General features: G+C 43.1%; 1 protein-coding gene across 1 annotated transcript; it reads left to right on the top strand.

Annotated features, from left to right (window-relative positions):
• Positions 1 to 443: 443 nt before the first annotated feature.
• LOC105452562 (forkhead box protein D1) lies at positions 444 to 1,685 on the top strand. Its single transcript, XM_011693772.1, has one exon. It carries the CDS (start codon positions 444 to 446, stop codon positions 1,683 to 1,685), a length of 1,242 nt encoding a protein of 413 aa, XP_011692074.1.
• The last annotated feature ends 23,425 nt before the right edge of the window (positions 1,686 to 25,110 follow it).

The following is a 25,110-nucleotide window of genomic DNA, read 5'->3' as shown; positions in this document are numbered from 1 at the left end:
AGCGGAACGAAATACCCGTCAGCAAGGCAGTCGCACTCGGCCGAGGATCGTAAATCATGAACAGTCCGCCGCTCGGTGCGCATCGCGACAAACAGGGTGAAAACTGTTGGAAAACAGGGATTGCCGCGATTGTCGGCGGCGCGACGTCGTCGCCACCCCCGGAGCGATAATTTACGACTCCGACGTTTCGAAGTTCCCGCGCGTATCGGGAGACGGGTAATCGGGGTGGTGAGAGTTCAGTGCGCGGGGAAAAGTGCTCGGAGTTTTTTCGATTTTCTCCGATGTCGGTTCTCCAGTCCGACGATCCCATGACCACGTAGTCCGACGCGGCAAACCGTCGCTGACCGTGATCGCGACGTGAGCGTTCCTCCTCCTCCGCGGAGAGGACGAACTAGGTAGTGTCGGCCAGGATCAAGGATCGGTGTGATCGAGGCCTGATCGTCATGTGCAGCAACGAGAGCCCGCCGCCGGCGAAGGAGCCGTTAGCCGTCGGCCTGGGTAATCCGATGGCCGGCTTTCTCCCTGGTCTCGAGCATTATCGGCTGCACCTGTATCATTACGCGATGGCGGAACGACTGCGGCTGGCGCAGCAGATACAGCATCCCGGCGTGGCTCATTCGCCCTCGGGGGCGCCGACGGCGCATCTGAGCATAGGCCCGGGATTCCCGGCGCCGCTGCCGTTGTACCCGGCGGCCGCCGCGGCGGCCGGTTACCCTGGCCGATTGGCGCTCTCCATGGCGTTGCTGCATCCGCATCACCAGCGGATACCCGAGGAGCCGAAACCCCAACACAGTTACATCGGCCTGATCGCCATGGCGATACTGTCGTCGCCGGAGAAGAAGCTCGTGCTGTCCGACATTTACCAGCACATTCTCGAGCACTACCCGTACTTTCGCACCCGCGGACCCGGCTGGCGCAACTCCATCCGGCACAATCTCTCGCTGAACGACTGCTTCGTCAAGTCCGGCAGGAGCGCCAACGGCAAGGGTCACTACTGGGCGATTCATCCGGCGAATCTGGAGGACTTCCGGCGCGGCGATTTTCGCCGGCGCAAGGCCCAGCGCAAGGTGCGCCGGCACATGGGCCTGGCGGTGGACGAGGAGCCGGACAGTCCCAGCCCGCCGCCCTTGCCCGCAACTCCGCCGCCTCCGACGGCTCTCGGCCCCACGGTGGCCTCGCAACCGATATCCGCGTTATGGACGCCGCACCATCATCACCATCAGCAGCAACAGCAGCAGCAGCAGAATCCCTTCCAGAGTCAGTCCCTTCGACAGTCGTCCTTCCAGCCGAGGAAGCGACAGTTCGATGTGGCGTCGCTCCTGGCGCCGGACGATCAGCAGCATCAGATCGAGACGGACGTGCTGGGGCCGACCAAGTCGCGCAGATTCAGCTGCAGCGAGGATGAGCTGCACGACTTGCCGGAGGCCGATCAAGACGACGAGGACGTCGATGTCGACGTGGTCGCTGACGCGAACGCCTTACCGTCGCCGAGCACGCCGCCGTCGGCCAGTCCGGATTTGCCCAAGGTAGTGTCTCCGACCGCTCATTGGAATCATCAGAGTGTACAAAGCGGCGGTCAACAGCAGCAGCAGTCACAGCAGCAGCAGCAGCTGCATCTTCACAATCATCTACATGTCAGGAACTACTATATCCCGGCTAACTCCGCCGGCGGGTCCAGCGTCTAATGGAGGGCTCGGAAGAAGCCGGTCGGTTCGCGCGACAGGTAGCTGCTCGTGTCTGTCAAGTGTCCACGATCCTTCTTTTTTTTTAATGCGTAATTTCGAAAACTTCTTGGATACTTTACAGCAACATATCCCATTCGTATCGCGTTGTTTTTTATAATAAAATTATTTGACAGAGACAAAGGAAAGTCTCGATAAACGCGGGACTTACTATTATTGAGTGAATAAACTTTTTAATGAAAGGCGAGATAAATCTCAAGGGAAAATGCGATAAATGATAAAGTCAAATTTTCAAATTAATTTAATCCAAGCTTGAACGGAATTCTAATTGAAAATTGCAAAGATATGTAATATTAAAGAGTGAAAAATTTTATCGTAAACAGGATTGTTTCTGCATTTAATAAATTAATAAATAAGCGTAAATAAATTAATAAACGATGGGTTTCCTTGGCTTCAAATTGATCAAAGAATCTACCATTGCAAAATGATGCGATATAAGTGAGATACTTTGTACGCGAAGCTCTGAGGATGATAGAGACTTAAGCAATAACGATTGAATTGTAGGAGGAAAATAATTTAGACAGTTATAACGAAGAACTGTATGTTGCACTTTGTATTATTTTTATATAATTATATATGTTGTTACATGTATTTATATGATTATATTTATGTACCATTTATATATATTAATTATCTAAATCGCGCGCGTGTTACAAGTCATTCTCACAGCGCTCTATATTTTCAGACATATCAAAGACAAGAAAGAGAACGTCTGAAAAAGATATTCGTCAGACATTATAAATTAACTTTTGAAGATTTATATTGTCCCGGGATATGTATGTTTAGGTCCATATCATTCTCAGCGTTATTTTCAGACATATCAAAGACAAGAAAGAACGTCTGAAAAAGATATTCGTTTAGACGTTATAAATTGCCTTTTGAAGGTTTATATTGTCCGGGCGTGAAAAATTCGCGTGAGGTGACCTCCGAGATGGACACGGCGGAAAATTGTTGGGCGTTGTGTATCAGCAAGAAACCACGCGAGAAACAGATCAATCTATTGCCGATTAAGGTTTCTGGTAACGTCACCTGGGGGTCGCATTCTCGCGTGTTGCTCGTGCGTTCTTATATACGGTTGTTTTATGTCACTGACGGAAACTTTGCGCGACGACGCGAAGCTCCGATCCGATTTGTCGTTTTGTCGGAACTTCAACGGGAAAAAACGAGGGGAAAGGGGGAGGGGGGTGAAAAGAAGATGGGAAGAATCGTGTCTTCGCTAGATCTCAAAGACGATCAAAATTTCAAATAGATTATTGAAAAATTTCCGTCGGACTTTCACGATCGGCGCGTGAATGAAAATATTCAGACAATATGAATGTTCGATAGGGCCGTGAGAGTCCTGTGGAGGTATGTTTTAACTTGTTAGACGTGCTCACACGTGCTCCAAATTGCGAATTTTTGTATCGTTCAGATCCGAAGTTCAAGTATCTCATTTTCCTTCAGATTAATAAATGGAGATTCTCGCGTGATATAACGGCCAGCTGCTTGTCGACGGACAATCGACCTCCTTCATCGAGCATGAAGAATAATTCGAGCTCGGCAGTACGAACGAAGCCGTGTGCTCTGGGTCTATGTGCTCGAAGAACTTGTACGTGTATTATATAGATAGATGTCTAAGAAAAAAGAATTATGTATAGACTGGAGTTCGACGGTGGGATCTGCGAAGCATATGGGCGATCGACGATCATCGTACGATCGCGAATCATCGTAAGACGATCGGCGATCCCGACGCGGGTCCGTTTGTTTTAAAAAAACGATCAAACGCAAGCCGTGTCGTAAAATAATAATCTAAAGTTAATACGCTTATCTATACATAAAGCATCTATTTATAATGTCTATTGCCAGCACCTTTTTATATACCACCAGTAGAAAATCATAAGTTGCGTAAGAAGAAAACTGTGAAACGGAAAATCTTTTCAACGCCCGAACGCGACGCGCCTCGCGAGATATTCATATTTGCTTCACTTTTCTTTTTTCTAGACGAACGGCTCCGCGCTAAACGCTGAGAGATTCTACCGACGAATTTAGGATATTTTGTAAATATATACGAGGACGCGGCCCGGCTGCCCGGTGGAAAAGGCAGCACAGGAAAACTGATGTACGCGGGGCATTACGTCAGACTGATTGCGATCTCCGCTTGTTCATAGTGTAATATAAAAAGTCGTTTAGGGTCTAACATAGCGGCATCCCCATTGTATAATCCACGTTGGTAGAGACGGTAAAACGAAGATATCTATATTCTGTACAAACCCGAGTACTCCTATTCCCCTTCCCCTCCCCCCCCTTTCCACCGCTCCACTCCTCCTCGTCCCCTTGTATGTATGTATGTATATGTATCGATGTATACGTACCTGTGCGTATAGAATTCAGATACGCGGATGCGGATGTGCGATCGAGATCGCGCGTTACACCCGATGTGTCGCGCCGATGAGAAACGCAAGACCATTTTTTCACAGTTACCTCGTAAGCATTAACGCCCGGCGGCCTCCCTCTCTGTTACTGTCTCTCGATGCAACTGAACTTTAATAAAGTTTCTGTTCCCACGAATATCTTACCCGAGTCTCTTGGCTAATTGACCCGACTCCCTCCAGCGGAAAGAGAATGAAAATAATAATTGCATGACGTGCGTTTTTTATCGCGGAGCAAGGAGCTTACCGCGCGTTATTATACCGGTGTAATGGACGGCCTGATGGTTTCGCGCCGGTTCGCGTCGCGCAAACTTAAATTAATTGCCTTTCGCATTACTGAAAGGCCGTGATAAACATGTTTTCTTTTGTTATAATTAATTGTTTTGATTTGTTGCTCTAACAGTTACATCGCCGGATCAACTCCTCTTTCGATCTTTCGGCTCTCAGTTTTCAGACATTTTCACGTTTTTTTTTTTTTTTTAATTATATATGAGATTTCGTAGAATTCTTATTTTTTTTATAAATATATTTTTGTATTTATATTTCTTTGTTCCTTGTTTTTATATTCTTATATTTATACCTTTATCGTTTCATCTCTGCGTTTCCTTAATCCCATCAGGAAATGTTTTCCGCTGAACTTTCCTCGAGCTTGATCGATGGACGATCCTTGTGCGTGATTTGCGGTATTTATCCGGTTAAAAAAAAAGATATATCCGGAGTTGACAGAAACATTCCGCGCGTATCTGCGCGCCGTTAGACGACGGGAGGAGAGTGCCTGAGAAATCTATTTGTCGTGATGACAAACGGTCAGACTTGGCCATTAGTTAATGTACACAAGTCACAAGATGAGCGTTTGTTGCACGCTGGCGATTTGTGAGAGAAAAAAATTGTGTCCCATTCCCGCGAAAAAGACAAAAGCGCATTCCCAGCGTCTATTATCGCAAGCAATCTATTATTGCGCTATTGACTAATCCAGGAAGGAAACTAATCTACCCGAGTGACGTTAATTAAGAGACTCGTGAAAAAGAAGCTGAAGAAACCGTGAAACGCGTGTAGTATCACCGATCGACAGAAGTTTTCCCGATATTGACGTAACATTGCGCAACAATGTGTTCAGTCATATAAGATTTTCTTGAAATAGTTACAACACGTTTCAGTTGGATACTCGCGCTATTATGATATCGCCGCAAACTTTCCATTTAGAAACACGCGCTCAAGAGGAAAGTATACAGAATATTCCTCGTATATAATTGCGCTTTTATCGAGCGCCTTGTGTCGCCGCGAAAATAATGCCTATCAGCCGAATGTGAAGATCGAAACAATCGCGCGAGGGGACAGGAGGGGCGGCATATTACGCGTCGAGATTCGAGCTGATTGACAAGCGGCGATATCAATTTATCGATAGCCTTTCGTGTTTTATTCTGTAAAATCATTTCCACTCGGCGATTGTGTGCCGCGCCGCGCGGCCTGTCCGTGGATATATGTAGATAGGTATATATGTATGTAACTTTGTCAGCTGCCTGCTCGAATGCACGTGGATAAAGGCTGCTATGCAAAATATTAGCATACAAAGATGACAAGTGAATAGCAATATTTCAAATACGGTCTCTCCTGACGACGGCACATTTAACTAATGCCGAATGCTAACAATCGCTGCAACGCGTAAACGTATAATAATTTAGCGGGCGATAAGGCCCGGTAACGCGATATCGAATGACATGAATAACCTCGGTCTAAAAAAGTACGAGATTTAGAACACATCTAGAGCGATACATACTAACCGCCGCTAACGATGCATAATATTCGGGATACATTGGAAAATATTGAATCCTCGTGTGATAAAGAAATACTAAACTTTAATCTAATATTTCTTAAGAGTTTTGATTTTTTTAACGTAACGCTTTTTGGAATATATTTTTTATGAGGTAGAAGAGTTATAATTATATAAATTTTTATAATTTTAAAGTGCACGTATTTTATAGATGACAAAAATGCAAGTCTCTGCAATTCTATATATGCAACTTAAAAAAACCACACCAAGTTAGAAACGTCTATATAAATAGGGTATTCTCCTTTAATACGGCAGAAAATTTTTGTGTCAAACTAATCGATCGGTTTATCGTTTTGTGGTAGAGATTGAAAGATGTTTTCCTTCTTTTATACTATAAAAGGATTTAAAAATCTATTCAACTTAATAATTTATGGATTTATGTCAAAGAAGACCTTGTCTTTTTGTCTGGCTATACAATCATAAAAAAGTAATCTTCTTTCGCAAATAATATTGTATAAAAACATTTCAATGGACAGTTTATCCATTCGCTAATGGATACAGCTACCTACTGCGATTGAAAGCCTTTAAATCCCTAAATCTGTAAGACAAACTGAAGCAGAGCAAGCTTTTTATTTTCTAAAATCGTGCAAATCTTTTTTAAAAAAGATATCATGTCAAATGAGATCGTATAATTAAATTCATTTCTTGTGAATTATTTTCCAGTATTACATATTTATTTAGAAAGAAAAAAATATTTGTGCACTTATACAAGATAACACAGAAATGTTTATTTTCTTTATTATTTAAAATAATTATATCTCAAGAAAACTAACAGTTATCATGTTTGTAATACAGTTATAAAATTGTTTATAAAAATTAATAATTGCATACATGGATATCGATTATTTATATGGAATACATTTTTTATATCAAATCAAAGTAAAAATTAAAATGTTGATAGAGAAATATATACATAAATAATATTTTTATTTACTTTTAATTCCACGTGGCTTTCATTTGCAACAAACGCGCGAGATTTTCATTAACGAGCGTCGAAATTGGCATTGTATTATATCTGATACCGTGAACCGACTGTGAAATGTTGGGCACAGTATTTAGCTGCGCAATCCTGTCGGCGTGTATTTATCGACGAGCATTTCGTAGCGTCCCATTGTCTCTCGATTCATCAAATGAAACCTCGCAGGTGATCGCTAAGCGAGCGACTATAAATCCCCAGCGGGAAACGCGCACCCGATGACGACGACGACGACGACGACGATGAGGGAAACCCGACAAAGGGGAACGAAAGCAATTTGTTAAATATTGCTTGTAACAAAGTAAACGACACAAACACCGGAACCATAGCAGTGCCCGATTTAAGGTGGCTACCTGTGTCGACGAATACCAAGCTGTGCTACCGTATCATGGATCTATTTACGTATAGATCCGATCTTGGAAAAATAATTATCGAATATCTTCAAACTGAATACATTAATTAAATGAGTTTGGTGATGAATAGTATAACAGTATGATGTAAAAAAAAGTTATACTTATGCTATTATCCTACATAATTCAACTGTTGTACAATTTTTACGTCTGAAAAAAATTTTAAATTATAAAGTTCCCTACACATAGAGAAATAGGCCTGAAAGTTTTATTAATGTAGATTTAAACAAATTTTCTAATTTTCTACATTTTTTTTAAAGATCAGATCATCCAAAACAAATATAGTGGAATAAAATTGTAAGAGCTCTGTTTATGTTTGTGGCTGAAGTCCAGCGAGTTTTCGCGTTCAAATCTTTATGTTCACGGATACGTGTTCAGACGAGATTTCGAAGCAGCTTTTCCGTGAGGGTAAGGGTGTTAGAATAACAGCCGAAAAAACGTTTACCCGTCCGTAACGTCTCTATGTGTAGTCTATGCAAACTCCATTCTTGCTTTTGTTATTTCAAACAACGCCGAACTCACAGTTCTATTTAACAAATGATGACGAAGCAACCCGACGGAATCGCCGATGGAATGAGATTGAGACCTCGAGGGGATGCATCTTCTATACTCGTTCTTCTTCCACGCTCAAACGAGCGTTTCATATTTCTGAAGTCCCGGAAAAAAATTCCAACGGGCACAAAAAAAATCAATGATTTTTATATTTTAGATCTTATATTTTAGATGCACACATGTATAATTTCTGACAATTTATTTCTGACATTACTTTAACTTTCCCTTGAAGAAAAATTAATTTAACATTCAATTCGATAAATACAGAGTTCGCCATCGATCAGTATCGAATAACTAAAACAAAATTGTATGAAACTGTCGCATATATGCAACAATAAATTATAATATACATATACATTACACGGTATTCACCGTGCGATGTAGCTATAATATGTTAATCCGATTACAAGCGACGCACAATACCTACTGCACCACTATGTTCCACTATCAATCGAATTCTTTTTCCCGAGAAATAGCGACGTGTTGAAAAATCACAGATGTCTCCTATTACATAGCGATGCTCCAACTGCTACGAGCCATATAAGCGATGAAAAATACAGCTTCCCGAATATTCAAAACAGGAAGCGATCTGCCAGTCTCGTGCCATTTTCACGTCGCTCACCGGGGCGATTCCCGATCGCAAGATCTCGCTCGCGATACGATACCGTTCTGGGTTGGAGCCTTCACGACATTACGGCGATCCCACGCCACGATGGGCATTGTGCCGGACGTTATTTAGAGCAGATTGCCGGATCGGACGCGGCGCAGTCGGTGGTGTTTGCGACTGCGTTGCAACACGCCGTGCATACATAACTGGGTATGCACTCACGCAATGCGTGTGTGTGTTTTGTGTGTCTGTGTGTGTGTTGGTACATGTGAGCATGTACATGCATTACGCATAAGTCACAGCGAGGCGAAGCGACACGTACACCGGATGCATGCCTCCTCCATGGTGGCACGACCCGCGGTAGCTATAAGGTAATGCCTAGTATGAGGGACAGAATGGCGGAGGAGAATCGAACGGTGATCTCGTTAACCCTCATGGTTGTTACACGCCAAATGGATTTGCGGCTGCGCGCGTATTTAGGATCTGCTTCTCGCAGACGCGCGGGGAACATCCCGATTCGCGGACGATTGGCAGATGATTCGATCTGGCAGCTCCTCGAAGAGCTTGGCGTTCGCTCTTAAAAAGCAAAACATCGAGGGGAAGAGATATGGGAAACACTGCAATTAAAGTAAATTAAATTTAATCTATAATCTGATATATTTATAATATACGCTTTTATTTCGTAATGCCTCGAAAGCCTTTCTTGTAGCAAGTAATGTACGCGATATTAATGTGCCAAAGAATATATCACGGAATAAAATTTTATTGGAAGTTATCATGAATTATAATTTAATAGAAAAGAACCATCGCAAGAAATTAATCAATGAATTTAATCTAATTTAACTCCCTTAATTAAGACACGAATCTGTAATGTTAAATGCGAGTATAATTTACCTGCAATCGGGAGATGTGTTATGAAAAAATAATGCGGACATACGGGAAGCACTTCAATGTAACGTCACGTGGCTCGTATCTGGATGCTTGACAACACTGCTCGCTGCACATTGCTGAATGCAAACCCGCTCTTCCGCAACTTTCCTCTGATATGTTAATAATAGAAATTGACGGAAGAGGCCGGCGCCCGCGAATGGCTGATCGGAATGGAAGAGAAATTATTCGACAAAGAGAAACGAACGCTAGTTGTAACTATAATATTTGCAATGAATACCGCAAACGCGTAAGCGCATATAACAGATTGCAAATAAATTGTGACAGACGTGCAAAGAAAAATAAAGCGATTTTTGAGCTAATTACAAACGCATTTTACATAAAAATAATTATATATGATATATGCATTAATTTTGTACGCGTAAAGTAGAGCAATATGACAACTGATGTGTGTGTGCGATAGTATCATCAAACATACATTCTTACATTTTAATAATATCCCCTTTCTAATGTCTCTCCAGCGATACGTAATAATACAATGTGTTTATTAAAGGGGTTCCACGTCAGCACGATAATGGCAACAATAGTACCAGGTTTATTTAGAACCGCGAGCAGTGAAAAGAGGGTCTGAAGAAGGCAAAGAGGGATTCCACCAGGGCCAGGGATCTACATATGCGCCGTGAGCGCACGGATTACCTACCTCTCGATGAGAAGAATACTCGGCCGTGCCACATTTTCGTAACTTTCCCCCCGAAGGCCGGTGCGCGGTGGCACTCGAGAAGGCGGCTAGGTGCGATCATTGCGCAAATATATCTCCGTGTATATACGGGACTTCCGACGTCGGGATTCCGCGACGACCGACCGCGACGGGAGCCTCGGTCAACACTTTTGTGTGCGGCGGCACCGCAGGTAAAATATTAGCCGGACGGTCTTTCTCTCGAGTGCCAACGTCCCGGGGCCACGGGACGCGTCAAATGGGAACCGCCCTCAATCATCGTTCGCGCGATGACGAAGGTTCCGCGGGACCGACGCTCTCTCGCAAGGATGCTCTCTCTCTCTCTCTCTCTTTCTTGCGTCCGATCGACTCAGGTGTGACGATTCTAATGCCTAATAATCCATTTACGACACGCATTGTCGCGATGCGGCGCGATGCTGATCCGCCGATGTATTTTTATAGGATCGCACTCTTCGCGCCCTTGAGGATCAGGATCGACAAATAGATCCCGTACCGTCTGGTCGTACGTTACTTAACGCGCGGTTCCCGCTCGGGGGGTCGAAATTGGACCGATCTCAGGAAGACCTCGAGTGTTCCTCGAGTGTTCCTCCTTTTCCATTTTTTACCTACATGAGCACTTCCGTTTCTCTCTACAACGTGTATTTGCAAATGTAAACCTGGAGATATATCGTAAGTTCCTTCCTAGTTTGCTGTCAGCTTCGCGCAACAGTCTTAATAAAATTTCTAGTTGAACTATTCTAAAAGAGATATGTTAAAATCCTAATATATTTTGCGGGACGCGGACAAATCTTTTAATTCCTCACATTATATCTCTTAGTTTTTAATTTAATCTGAGATTAAACGTTTAATTTTATACGTATTTTAATAAAGAATAAACATAAATTATTATACAAAATTTAAGAACTTTATATTTCTTTGTGAAAAATAATAGATAAGTAAAAGTCATCCTTAATATACTCTCAAATTCTTCATCCCCTACATTACTGTAACTATTATATTTCTACATGATTTCTGTAAGGTCGTTATTTCAATCCTTCTTAATCCCCGACAAGTATAACTGCAGAGACTCCTTTGGGAAAAAAAAACTCCGGCGCCATTCTCGATGCGCAGCGATGCGTTCGCTCAAGCGCAGCGGCCAAACATTAAGTCACAATATTGTTAATTGAATGCGCTCGCTCGCGCAGCTCACGCGTGCTCGCTCGCAACACTCGCAATTCGCGCCGTGCGCAATTATATTTTTCCTCTGGAGTGAGTTTCGCTGATGCTCGAGCACCTCCGGACAATCGGGATTCCCGACGAGAGAGAATCGTGCCGGGAAACGCAACGACGGAGTCGAACCCCGCGGCGCGTGCAGCTGCCGGTGGGGCCCTTCTTAAATTTCTATTCGCCGCGCGCGGAACGCAAATACGCCGTCAAACGCCCGGCACAATGGCATCCGAAAACACGTCGTCGTAGGCGAGAGACCTAACGATGACGACTGTTGCGAAACCACTTTATTAACTCCCCCCCCCCTCCCCCCAAACCTCCGCTCCAAACGGTTCGCGACAGTGTATATAATTCGCCCCAGTTACGTTGCGCCGTTATGCCTAGATTTGGGACATGTTTTCGCACCACCATTTTTTTTCGCCAAATTGCACTCCTTTACATATTTTAAATATTGTTTTTGATGTCTCGAAAGATGTAGACATAAGAAACTTAAAGGATGTAAAACTGAAGAAAAGATTATTTTATATAGATCAACCATTAATATCCGTAGATCTTAATTCGCTTTTATAAGCGAATTAAAGTGTCAGTGCATTAATTAAGTTTCAAAAGCTAAATAATAATAAATCTTTGATTCTTACTTTAAAACGATTTTTGTATCAATAATATATATTTATTGTTAGTTCAATTTTTTTTTCGGGAAATTTCTAAGACGTTTAAATATGCATATTATGCGTATCAGTGTGAATGGGATGTAGTGTTATAGATTTACGTTAGTTTTACGCATCGTAACGTACGTTGAACGCGATTTTCCGGCGGTGGAGAACGCCGATCGATGCGGTGGTCGCCCGGCCGATGAACGAAAAGTAACGTCCGCGCGTGTAAACATCGTGTATCGTGCAAATTTATCGCGCCGATATTTTCATAATCCATCATTACGCCGCGGCAGACCATAATTTTATGGTAATGGTGCCGCATTAAATTTTCCCTGTGCAGAATCGACCGTGTGCGGCGCCGCGACCGCACGCAGTAGTGCAGCGGTGTGAGTTATTTCACGGTTGCCTGCTCCATATTGCGTAACGTTAGCACACATATATTCTTGTAATTATATATTTGTTCGAAGGTGGAAAATATTTTTGGAAATAACAGGAATGCGCGCGCGAGATTTACAGTTGTCAGTGAAGTGTATAATCATTTGGGAAAATGTAACGCGACAGATGGACTTCAAATGAATTTAAATAGTTTTCGCAAAATCGTTCCTGCATCTTATCGAATTTTTCGCGAAACTTAGATAAATTCGGTAGCTTCTTAGGCAATGACCTGGATTTTTCAGTGTCGCCGCGTATCACGGCCCTGATACGAATAAATAAATCAGAGCTACATATATCGCGCGGAACACCGAGGTTGGTCGCGATGTATCGCGCGGTTGATGTGAGTGTAACATACAGAGTGCCAACATACGGAGTGTAACATACAGGGTGTGCACGGAGGCAAATTTCCTTGTTACTCCGTGCGCACTTCGACGCACTTGGCGATTGCCTCTCGATAAAAATTTCAACGAAGATTCTATAGCTCTGCAATTTTCAGCACTAAATTATCTCGATATATAAATAAGCCCGATATTAAAATTCTACAAAAGAAATTACATCTCTGGGAAGTGAAATAAGTGAATAAGAACACCGTGACTCATTTATATCGCCGAGGCTTGTCGATTTTAATTTTCAAAACGCTAATTGGCAACAAACTAAACGCCGGATTGATTCTCCGTCGGCGCGAAATCGACTTCGCGTCCGGAGAGTCCCGCGGAGACACCCCGTATAGGTGCGCACACACGGTAGGGAATGTATCGCGGCAGCTCGAAATTCGGGGATTATCCTGTTACGTCGCGTGCATTAGCGTGGAGCCGATAATGGCCGTATAGCAAAAGCCCACCCCCGCGCGAATTTGTAAAACCTTCCGCGCATCCGTCGCAGCCGCACGCGCCGCGATGAAAATTTCTGCGCGCGTGTGCGAGCGTTGTATATACGCGCGCGCACGCATATTGCAAATTGCACGCGCGTGTGCGATCATTGATTGACTCCGACCGACGGACGCGGTGCAATTCGCCGCCGATCGGCTGCAAATAAATAATGCGCGTCCGCGTTCGGCGTCCCTCTCACGCGCGCGCTTTAGCGCGGCTTGTTTGCCGCTCGTGTACGTGAACGAGCATTTGCCGGAAAATAGCGGAACGCCTACCGAAAACGCGCACCGCGTTTCATAATGCGGATGTCGCTGGAAAATATTTGGCAACAGTCCCTACGTGCGGAGTGGCCGCGGTCCGAATTGAAAACCTGAATTCATTGAAATTTTCACAGATTGAAAGTACATAACAATCGTGCCGTAAGACCGTTCGATTTTTACTCCGCGAACTCGACTGCTCCGCTGAGATTACAGCAATTTAAGTCGATGGATAAAAAAAAAATTAGAAAATAGGAAGAAGTTAGATAATCATTGAAAAAAAATTTAAATTCTTAAAAAAATTGTTTCATATATGCTCCGCAACGAATTGATTTATTCTCTTTATTTCACGTTTCTCACAATTTTTTTTTACAAAGGATATAGGCTATCAAAGTAATAAATATTTTAATAATGATAGAGATTATAAATTATGAACACTATTTTATCCCTGCACTCACCATAAAAATCACATTTATTTCAAGTGACAAGCTTCTTCTCCCGTTATTATTCGAATTTATTATTTTGTTTTACATAAAACCCCAGACAATTTTCTTTTTTCCATCTAGAGCCAGCTATCGATATCCGAATATCATCGAGGCGCAGTATTCTCAAATAAATCCGTGGCGTTTTCCCGATCGCCTATATACCGCCGCGAAGTATATACTCGCGGGCTGCTCAAGGGCACTCGTTCGGGCACGGGTACTTGAGGGTGAAACCGAGCGCGTGATCGAATGCGGTCGCGCCCGTGCCCTCGACGACACGCTGCGGCACGGCGCGCCTGGCTGGAGAACACTCCTGCGGCGGCGGGCTCGAATACAAATCGGAAACAAATTCGGAGTCGAGTGGCCGCCGCCACCGCCGCCGCCGCCGCCGCCACCGCCGTCGCAGCGGTACGCGTAATGACATTCGACCGTGCGTAAAGCACCGCCGTCGGATTCAAAGTGTTTCTCTCTTTCTCTTCCTCAGGGAGGGTCCGTCTCGAGAGGGCGAGCCTCGGGCGTGCAGCCTGAATGTCGAATTTCCGCAAACACCCCAGTGTATTAAGACGTTTACGTGCTCGGGCGAGCCGTCGTGCATGGACTACGAAAAGTGAACGTAGATTATGATATACAATAAACGGTTTGACAAGAAACACGAGTGATTTGAATCTTTAGAAAACGTTTCGATCGAAATTTAAATTTGTGAATTTAAAAATGTTTCAACTAAAAAAGAAAAAAATATTCGAAATGCAGTGACAGGCTACAATTATATGGTATCTGAAATAGTGGTACATAGTAAAAGTAGAAGAATCATCGATAAACAACAGCTGCCTTTAGTTCTCGATTAGGTACAATCCGCGCGTTTCTCCGAGAGAAAATGTAACTTCTGAAAATTCAGTCTCGCAAAAATTGTGCCTCTTGCGGACTTACCCCTCGGGTAAACGGGTTCCTCGGCAGACCTTCTCGGAAGTAATTAAAAAGAATTTGTGACGCGCGACGCGAGCGGACGCGACCGACGTGATGCGACGCGACGTTGTAACCACGCGGCGGGATCGGCGTGCCGCTCGCGTCCTCCTCTCTTTCTCTCTCTCTCTCTCTCTCGCTCTCTCTCTTCTCGAGACGTTTCGAAAAGCGAGCAAAAGGGGCCAACGAACGCTACTTATACAATATGTACGCCGCGGCCTCTGTGTACGCCTCTACCTTCGGCCGGTGTTTGCCGTGCGGCTCCCGGTAGCCGCGCGATCGAGGTGTCTTCGACGGTATTTCTTTACACACGCAACCGCGCACACGCACCCTCCTCTCCCTACCGGGCGTGTACTTTTCCACGCGCGCGAGCGTAACCGCGTGCCCGGCTAATGGACGCGCACTCGAGACCACTTTGGCCGCGGCAAACATCGACGACGTTTCTGAAAACCCATCCGCGCGACCATCCCGTCTACCTTGCACCGAAAACGTTTTACGTCTCCCCGAGAGACACCGAGCGATCCGGGGAGCGGATCCCGCGTGGCTCTGTTGCTGTTGAGATGAACAATGTAGAGTAGACGCGCCGAGCGTATAGAGCACTCGTCGAATAACTCTTGCGAACTTCTCCGTGATCTTTGGAGAGGAAAGAGAGAATTTAAGGCGAAGGTATATACTGATTTGATTTAAGGTATATTTCTCAATTAAATAATAAATTTTATAACAAATATAATATGCTTAGAAAGAAGATAAATAATTAAATTCTAATTAACTACTTGTTTATTATATCCGTCGTTATCCCGACTTTTACAAACTGAACTTTATTACATTATTTAAATCTAATTATTATTATATTATTATTACGTTTATTATTATTATTTAATAATTTTGGTGCTGATGATCATTGATGCTTTGATTGGTTTTCTTTTCATTGGCGTTTAAATAGTACCAGTCTTGGCATCTCTTGGCGTTTTCCTCCAGCGTGGGCGAAACCACCCGCGAAAAAAAACCCGCCGGTTCTTCATTGGCCGGAGGTTACGAGATTAGTAATGGGAGCTCGGGGGGCATGTTACAGTTGTTGCCCGACTCAACTACAACGAAACTCGATCGCTCGACTCGGGATCGAGGTGCCGGCCGTGTCCCCCGGGAAGATGGTCGCCGAGCTCCCGGCAAAATTCTATCCTCCGCGCGCACCCTCGGGGCACCCCACGGCAACGAGCGTTTAGCCTACTAATACGCGGCATTATCGTCGCGACTCCACTCCGTGCCGCGTGTGTTGTTAGATGTTTCGTCCATCGCTTCTTACGCCGCGCGACGCGTCGCAATTGTCGTAGCACGTAACGTCTCTCATCAATCGAGATCTCCTTGTTTATATGTCGTATCTTATACAACAATATTATTTGTAATAATTAATATACAAATATTTTTTGCAATAACGTCAATTATCATTGATATTTAGATAATACATATAATTTTCATACGTATTGTGCGTCAATTACAATTTATAATTAGAGAAAAATAAGGAAAATCTCGCGTCGAACAATCATTGTGTATTTTGCAGTTATTTAAATTTATACACGTATATAGACTGACGTAACGTACTGTCGTTTTGATTAAACGATTAGCCTTATCGATTAATTATCGTTAATGTATGATGGCGACAAATGCCGTTTTGATCGCCGTACGTTCTTTATTTTTCTTTTTTTTCTCCGTTTTCAAGGCCGAAAGATGATTAACACGTTTTAACGTTTCTACTGAATTTGTCAACGTCACGGCGGTTCGAAGCTCGCTGCACCTGCAGCAGATGCAACGAGCTTCGTCGCGCGATGTATTTTTTTTTTTCGTCTTTTTAAGGAACGGTGACACTCGTGCAGTCGCGACTTTTTCCTCGCGCGCACGTTGACGATAATTAATACAAACGTATTCGGGGTGTATCCACGCGGTACGCTTCGCGTACCCTCTCTCTCTCTCTCTCTCTCTCTCTCTCTCTTTCTCTCTCTCTCTCTCTCACTCTCTCTCGCATCGCGCACCGTTCCCGTCCGGGCACATGCGAAACGAGAAAAATCTAATGACTTTATTCAACGTCACTGGGCCTGTAATTACCCGCAGGCTGGTACGCGGGAGGAAACGGCAACCCCCTGGCGATTAGCAGCCCCTCGGTGATTACCAAGTTAGCCTAAATAGGGTATAGTGTTTAGGGAGAGCCTACGTGGATCCAATGCTAATCGACGCCGGTACTTACATATGGACGTAATTGGCGGCTCATGTGGTATCTTGAGGAAAATTTTTGCCAAAAAAATTAAAATATATTTATAAGAATTATGATAATATTCACTGATTAAAGTATAACAGAGTTTCTTAAATCCTTTTTTGAATATATCTCCGTAGACATTCTTGCTATTTCATGTAAGTTGAAATAATATAAGATTAGACGGTATAAAAAAACTTGTTCTTTAAATCAGTATGTTATACAGAGATATATACTTATTTATAATATAATATAATTATAGGAAAAAATAGTCAGATAATCAATTTCGCAATTTTTAGGAACATCAAATTGAAAGTTAATCGATACAATTGTTTTCAACTTGATCAATTAAATCCCTAGCTTAATCCAATTTTTAAAAATTATTTCTTTTTTATTTAAATCTTAAATGAATCTAAAACAATTAGTTTTTGACAATTTTTAAGTCACTTGGCCATTAAGTAAGTTGGATTTTTATAAACTTCAACTCATCAAAATCCGAACGTCGGTTATCAAACAATTTGTCAACGCGCCGAGACGCGCCGAGGTTGACGTAACGGGGGCCGTAGAAAGAGGAGACGTGGAAGCTGCAGGGGCGAACAGGCGGCAGGCAGAGGAGAGACAGAGCGTTCTCTCTGGCCGTTTGATATCCGTTCAGAAATTCCGCTCACGTGCAAGATGGCGGCTGCAGTTTGCCCCCGACATCTCCCGTTTCACTCTCTCGCCCTCCGTCGCACCACCTCCCGTCCCACACGCCTTCTCGCTTTCGTCTCGCCCTTGCCCTTTAACGGTGGGATAACTGCTGCGCCGTCGACGACGACGACGACGACGACGGCAACGACGTCGCCCGAGGGTTGCGTCGGCGACGATCGGCGTCGATTAGGCGTCCCAACAGTTTGACGACATGCCCATTACATCACTCGTTGCACCCCGCGCGCGCTGCCGCCATTCGGCACGACGGCGGCGTCGTCGGAGGAGCGCCCTGACAAAGTGGCGCTGCACGTGAGGGCACGAGGCCTCTCTTTCCTGTCCCCCTGCCCTCTCTTCCTTCAGAATCCTCCTTCCCCTCCTCCTCCTCCTCCTGCTCCTCTCTGAACAGGGTGGAAGCTACGGCGGAGCTCTATTTGCCCGTCTTTGTAAAATAAACGCTCGCGGATACGCCCCTGAATACTAATTCCGCACCGCAGACGCTGCAACCCTCCCCCTCGACGACCACCCCCCCCGTCCCGCTGTACTCTTCAGCCGATCACCGCTGAGTTACCGCGAACACTCGCCTCGATTTTCACGGGGGAAACTTCCACCGGTGCTCTCCTTCTGCCCGACGGAGGAAACAAAAGGGATCGAAGAGATAGAGATCGCGAACGGTGAATCAGCAGGTGTATGTTGAAGTTTGAGACGTTGGTGATTTGCTGAGTGATTTAGTTCTTTATATACTTATGTACCTTTCTTCACGAGTTGTGTAGATTGTTTCGAATCTGCCTGCAATATTAATAGAGAAAATATGCTTGAGATATATATTTTACATTAATGTTTTTGTAATGCGGATTATGTATACAGAATACACAAACGTGCAATTAAAAAGACGAAGTTACAATGCGGAATTATTTTTATAGTTCATCAATTTTAATTTTATTAAATTTATTTATTTATTTTTCGAATTACAGTATTGCTGAAAATAAAAGATTAATGTCGATTAAAATGCAAAAATGAAGTAATCTTATAATTACATTTGTAATTTTTATAAAACTACATAGAGATACAATTCAATTAAATTTCCAAATTACTCTATAATTATAGATCGACTCGCGATTACGTCTCGAAAAATCGGCAAAAAGCCACAACTCCAAGGCGTACAGAAATAGCAGAGCTCAATTAGGCTGTCGTCTGGACGGATCTCTATATATCGAGGACGCGAGGAGCGAGTAAGGAGCGGCTAAACGAAGATCTCGCGGCGGTTGTCGTCGAGGCGGGTGTCGTGTTTGTTCAAAACTTTAGGTCATCGCTTTGCCGGAGAGACCGATATATACGTATTCTAAGAGCCCGACAAATAGTACTCGAGTGAGCCACGAAAGGAGGCTGCTGGCTCTCTCGTATCGAGAGATCGCGGCCGCCGTCTCGAGAGGACACCAAAAAACGTACGCGCAAACTTCTCTTCCTCCCCTTCTCTTTCTCTCTTTCTCTCCCCCTTTTCCTCTCTCGTTCTTGCTCTTTCTCTCTCGCTCTTTCAATTCCTTCTCTCTTCGCCTTTGAGCCGTTTTACGAGGAAGGCTGATCTCGTTCGCTTCCCCTTTTCTTGAAACGAGTTCGTGAAAAGCCGAGATTAAACGAAGGCGCCTACCGCGTGTTCACGGTAAGAAGGATCAACCTTGACGGAGTTCACTAGGCGTAAGAATTTCTAAAAGGGACTTCGCGCGGAGGTCCTTAAAACTAATCCCATGTCGAAGAGAACATGTATAAAGCGAGATAAAGACGTCGGAACCCTGCCGCGCTGCAAATCGTGTAAACTGTCTCGTTGATGGCCTGAACATTTTCGCGTTTCTTAATGTGTATAGTCGACCATTCAGAGATTTTATGGCGTATACGAATAGCGATGAACTTATTAACACCGGAAAAGAGCTAAGGAAAACATCACGTGTTTAGAAAAACCAATCCACTCTCTTAGGCATGAAAAGAAGGTCGTGTGTAACATAAAATTAGGTATTATTATAACTCTCGTTGGCCTGAACATTTTCACGTTTCTGCATGTAGTTTATTCAGAGATTTTATGAGTATATGAATGGCGATGAATTTATTAACATTCAGAAAGGAAAGCCAGGAAAAACATTACATGTTTAGAAAAATCAATTCCCTCTCTTAGATATATGAAAAGAACGACGTGTATAAAATTATACAACAAAATTTTCCTAAATACAAAAAATAATTTACCGTATCACATTAATTCCTGGAGTCGCAGATTTTTTTTTTTAACAAAGATTGATCTCTGATTAATTTCAACTTTCAATAACTGTGTCATGACAATCATCATGCAAATTCAAATTAGGCACGAGGACATTCATATCCGCGTATTCATATATATGCGTGCCACAAGGAATAGTTCGTGGAGAGCTGATGCGAACGATCGAAGCGAGACTCCGCTCGCCATCTCACCGTCACTCGCTCGCGCGGCGCAGCGCCGACGGCGATCTCCTCCCGGCTGTACGACGCGATAATGATCGGCGGCGATGATGCCACCCGGTGAACAGGTATGCGCGCGCGCTCGCGCGCGCGCGTCGTGCTTTGTTAGTTAAATAAACACCGAATGCCGGATGGCTCTCGGGCCCACAGTGGAGCCTTTGTGCGTGGCCAGCCTATACTCCCCCGTGGCCGTAAAGCGCCACAAAACAGCTTAGCGCCTGTCGATGATTGTTCTTGCGCTGGACGGCGCGGAGATTTGTATAGATAAAAATCGGGGATACATCTCGATCGATCCAGGACGGCCCACTAGTCGAAAGGGATTAACACCCATTTACAGGTTTATATCCACATATATCCAAGTAGAATATATTAATACACCTTATCTCTCGAAAACAGTTTTTTTGCAAGATTTTAGGAAATTGTAATTGACGGTAATTTTCACGCAAGAAAAGAATTATTTAGCTAAAATATAGTCGTAGCAGCTAAAATGTGTCTTTATAAAATAGGGGCAGCTAATATCGTTATTGCTCAATTTGCTAGTTATTAAAATTTAGGCGCTACAGCAAATAATATTTACTGCTTATAGAATCAAATGGTGTTTAGCTAATTCTATTGAGGAATATCCAGCAAAACTTTTAAATCTTTCAGCAAAATCATTCTTTTCGTATATCATTTTTTTAGCTACTACTGTTAAAGTATGCTTTCATTTTGGCTAATAAAATTATATCTCGCAACAAATATATTTTATCTTTAATAACTAACTTTGAGCAACGACAGAAAAGTTCAAACTAGCTACTATTTAGCTGATAATAAATCATTTCTTTCTGCGTTAAAACACATCGTAATTTGATAATATAAAAAATACAAAACAACTAATTACAAAGCTGCACCGAACAACGGCGACATTCCATTGGAATTTTATTTAAAAATAAAGTGCCTAGCATCTTCATAATAGGTTTGTTTAAATAACAAGAATTCTATTCATATATACCCTTTTGGCTTTGCGTGCTTTTTCATCGTGCGTTTCGTTTGTAACGCTCTCTCGGACCAGCTTTGTATCGATGTCGGATCGAAATCGTTACAATGGGACGAGAAGAAAATTCCAACTAATTCGAACGAGATAGAACCCACTCGACCGGGTAATTTTGCGCGATGAGTCGGGAGGTTTTATTTCGATTTCAGAACGGTATCCTGTCCTCCTCTTCCTCCACTTGTTTCTTTGAGGCGTGCTGTTCCTGGCTCCGCTCCGAAAAATACCGCAACGAAACTCTCTCTCTAAACGCCGTAAACACTACTCGAGGTGCTTTTCCGTTGATCCTCTCGAACACGACTTCACTCGAGACGCTCGACCAACACGAATTAACTAATGTATCATTAGCAAATCTGTATCATTCTGTAAAAATCTGTTTATTGGAGCTGGTTATTAATTATGCAGCGTATTATACAGCATAAGTTACTGAAAATATTAGTATCCATCCTTTTAGAGAAATTACACAATTGAAAATTTTAGTTAAAAAAAAATGTTTAGAAAAGAAAAAAAAATCAAAGAAATCAATAATTAAAAAATACAAAATTTTCAGTTAAACGGAACAAAAGAGCTATTTTTTCTTATCAAAAATAAATTTTATTTCATTTACAGCACTGTAACTTTTATTGATGATTTTTTTAACTTTTTTAAAATATTCTCTTTCAGTATAAATATACTGTCTTTCTCCAGCTTTGTCTATCGATTTTTAATATGCACAGGTATGCCTTGTGCTATTTTCGCTATTAGAAATATTATTTGCAACCTAAAGCCACGTACTGATATATACCGAAATATTATGAAAGCTGCAAAATTCTCATCATCGTAATATCACAATGTAACTAACATGATAAAGAAGAAACATGATGAACATACATGCTTAGGTCATCCGAGAAGTATAGTGAGACGTCAGTTTTGCAGACAGGTAAGCTCTACTACAGCGTGGACACAATGTGAGCCCACAGACCAGGGGCATCTCATTGTCCATTGTGGCGGCTAAGCTGTCTTAGCCACAATAGCACGCGGTAATTCAATTAGTCCCTTTAGTCCGGCCGGTATTTTTCCCAAAGGATTTATCGCTAATCTCGTCGTCGCTATCGCGCATGATGGAACACGGAGATATAAAATCCCCCTCCTCCCCTCCCCTCGCCCTTTCCACGGAAAAAAAATGCAGCCGCGACAAAACCGTTCTTCCGTTCTCGCGTAATATTCGCGAACGGGGTTTTCGTTTATTTCGAGATAATCATCATCGATTTCTCGTATACATCCACGTCTGTTCTCGAATATTTTGCCTTAATGCGTCCTCGTCGCCGTTCACCTTTTGACTATTTATCTTCGCGAAGTAAGTGTCCCCGTTTCGACCCGCTTTACTCCCGGCGATGCGTTTTCCCGAAACGAATATCCCGTTTTAACGTCGTCCACTTTACGATACTTTATCGATACGATATCCATCCGGCGCGAAACGATACTCCGATATTCATCCTTGGCTATATCTATAACTTCTCGAGAAGCGTATCGAGAAGCATATACCGTTTGAACATATGTACATACGTCCTTAACGATCCATTTCCTCGAAGTGATATTCCGCCACGGATATTCATCCCTGACCATCTGGCCGCGCTCAAGGCGATGTTTCACTTCATCGATATTCATCCTCGACTATCTATGCACTTCGACTTCGGCCGCTCGGTCGGAGTTCCGGCTAACGGCGCATTTGATATACGAGCATTACTGGATTACGGTAAATATTATTCGCGACTTCGCGATGTTCGTCGAAAGCGCCGGCGACCGAAAGCGAAACGACAGCCCGGGATTTTTTCTTTCTTGTTTTTTTTTTTTTTCAAAAAAATGCACCAAAGCGATATTCGCGGCGGCGCGCGTCGCCGAGGGTGCGGGTGGCGTCCGTCGATAATTCCCGTCCACTCCCGATAACGGTTAAGACCACGGAGCACGTGCACATTAAATTATTAGCCTTTATGCATGAGGAATGAACGCGCGTTCGATTATAATGGCGACTGCACTCTCAGGTATTTGTCATTCCGTTTCTTCCGCGCGCGCGTCGAAATAAAAAAAAAACCGCGCGGTTCGCGATTCCCGCATATATGACGAATGTCCTGATGTATGTATATTAAAAAAGATATACATATAGTGTTGCGTTATATCTATACATATATATATATACGTAGGGAGAGATACGTACATATGCGTGTGTTGTGATATATCGAGGAGAGCGCGAGCGCCACCCGTAAATCCACTGTTCGTTGAATGCAGCCATACGTCGTCGCGGTTTTAATCAACGCCGTTGCAAATCCCCTCAGCGTCAGCTCTTTCATTCTCTCTCTCTCTCTCTCTCTCTCTCTCTCTCTCTCTCTCTCTCGTTTTTTTGTTCGTCGTCCATCGAGACCTCCTATCTCTCTTTTTTTTTAATTTCATTAGCGAACAGCAGACGGATTATATGGACCAGGCAGAATTTCTCTTTGGGATTACGAAAGCTCGGAAAAACTGCAGAAAATGCGAGAAATCGCGACGGCCTAAAATGCGTCTGGCCGACGACGTGGCGCCGTTTTTATTTGATATCTGTAAACAAGAAATATGGCAGATCATTCGGCGGATGACAGAAAGCAAACTTTGGCGTCGCCAAGAAGACGCGAAGAGCTGCATCTTTGTTAATTACTCAGAAAATAGAAAAAAAAGATTAGATTATTTACTTCAGGTCAAATATTTATCTTTAGTATTAAATCTAATATTTTGAAAACACAAATAATGGACAAGAGTAAAAAATTATATTTATTTCTTTTTTTAAAGAGAAAGGAAAGACAAGAAGAACGAGGAGAAGAAAGAGAGAGGAGATAAAATATTTAAATAATAATTGGAAGAGAATTAAAAAAATTATAAATTAAATTAAATGCAAAAGTTTTGAGAAAATCTTTTCCGATGACAGAGTTATAAGGTAGAACAAGTCACCATGACAAACAGTTTATTAAGCTTGCCCCTCCAATAATTAGCAAATTCTCTCTAATTTTAAATTCTGAGAAATTTTTTATCTGTACCAACATAAAATAGTCTACTGTTCTGAGCAAATAAAATCCGGAAACGGACTACCGCATTTAACAATTAATTCTTAAGAAATTACACGTAGTCGCGATTTAATGTCTAAGGAAATATATGTAGGAGCAATTTAAATAAAAAGAAGACGATGAATGGGACTGTAGAAGCTCCGCGCCGGCAATGGGCGCTTTTTGCGAGTGCGGCACCGCGGCGAGTAGCGCCTCACAGCTTGTAGAATTACAGTGATTACGCTCGCTGTAAAGAAGCAAGAAGAGAAAGGCATACAGCAAACTCACTCTGAAAATTAGCACGTTTTCCCAAGCGCGCTGCTCTAAATAACAGCGCGCTCGCCATTAGTCGCGCAAATAGAAGACATGACTTTAATAGCGCTCGCGTGCTAGCCTCCGCGTCTCCGTGAAAGCTCATGCCCGAGCTCGAGCTTTACGGCGAACTATGTTAGAAATAAAATTATAAGAAATCAATGCGGCAATATCGTGTATACGGCCTCGACTCAATTTTCTCATTATCTGTTTTACATAATTGTAACTTAAGAGAAAAATAGTTCGCTCATAAGAGAGAAATTGAGTGTGTGAAATCAATTTAATTACTG

The sequence above is a fragment of the Wasmannia auropunctata genome, unplaced genomic scaffold (genome assembly GCF_000956235.1).
Source record: "Wasmannia auropunctata unplaced genomic scaffold, wasmannia.A_1.0 LD336029.1, whole genome shotgun sequence".
NCBI lineage: Eukaryota > Metazoa > Arthropoda > Insecta > Hymenoptera > Formicidae > Wasmannia > Wasmannia auropunctata.
This window is presented reverse-complemented; position numbering and strand designations above follow the sequence as displayed.

Bases quoted from the DNA above. Each gene is read 5' to 3' on its own strand.
- LOC105452562 (XM_011693772.1), top strand. From the start codon at position 444: ATGTGCAGCAACGAGAGCCCGCCGCCGGCGAAGGAGCCGTTAGCCGTC.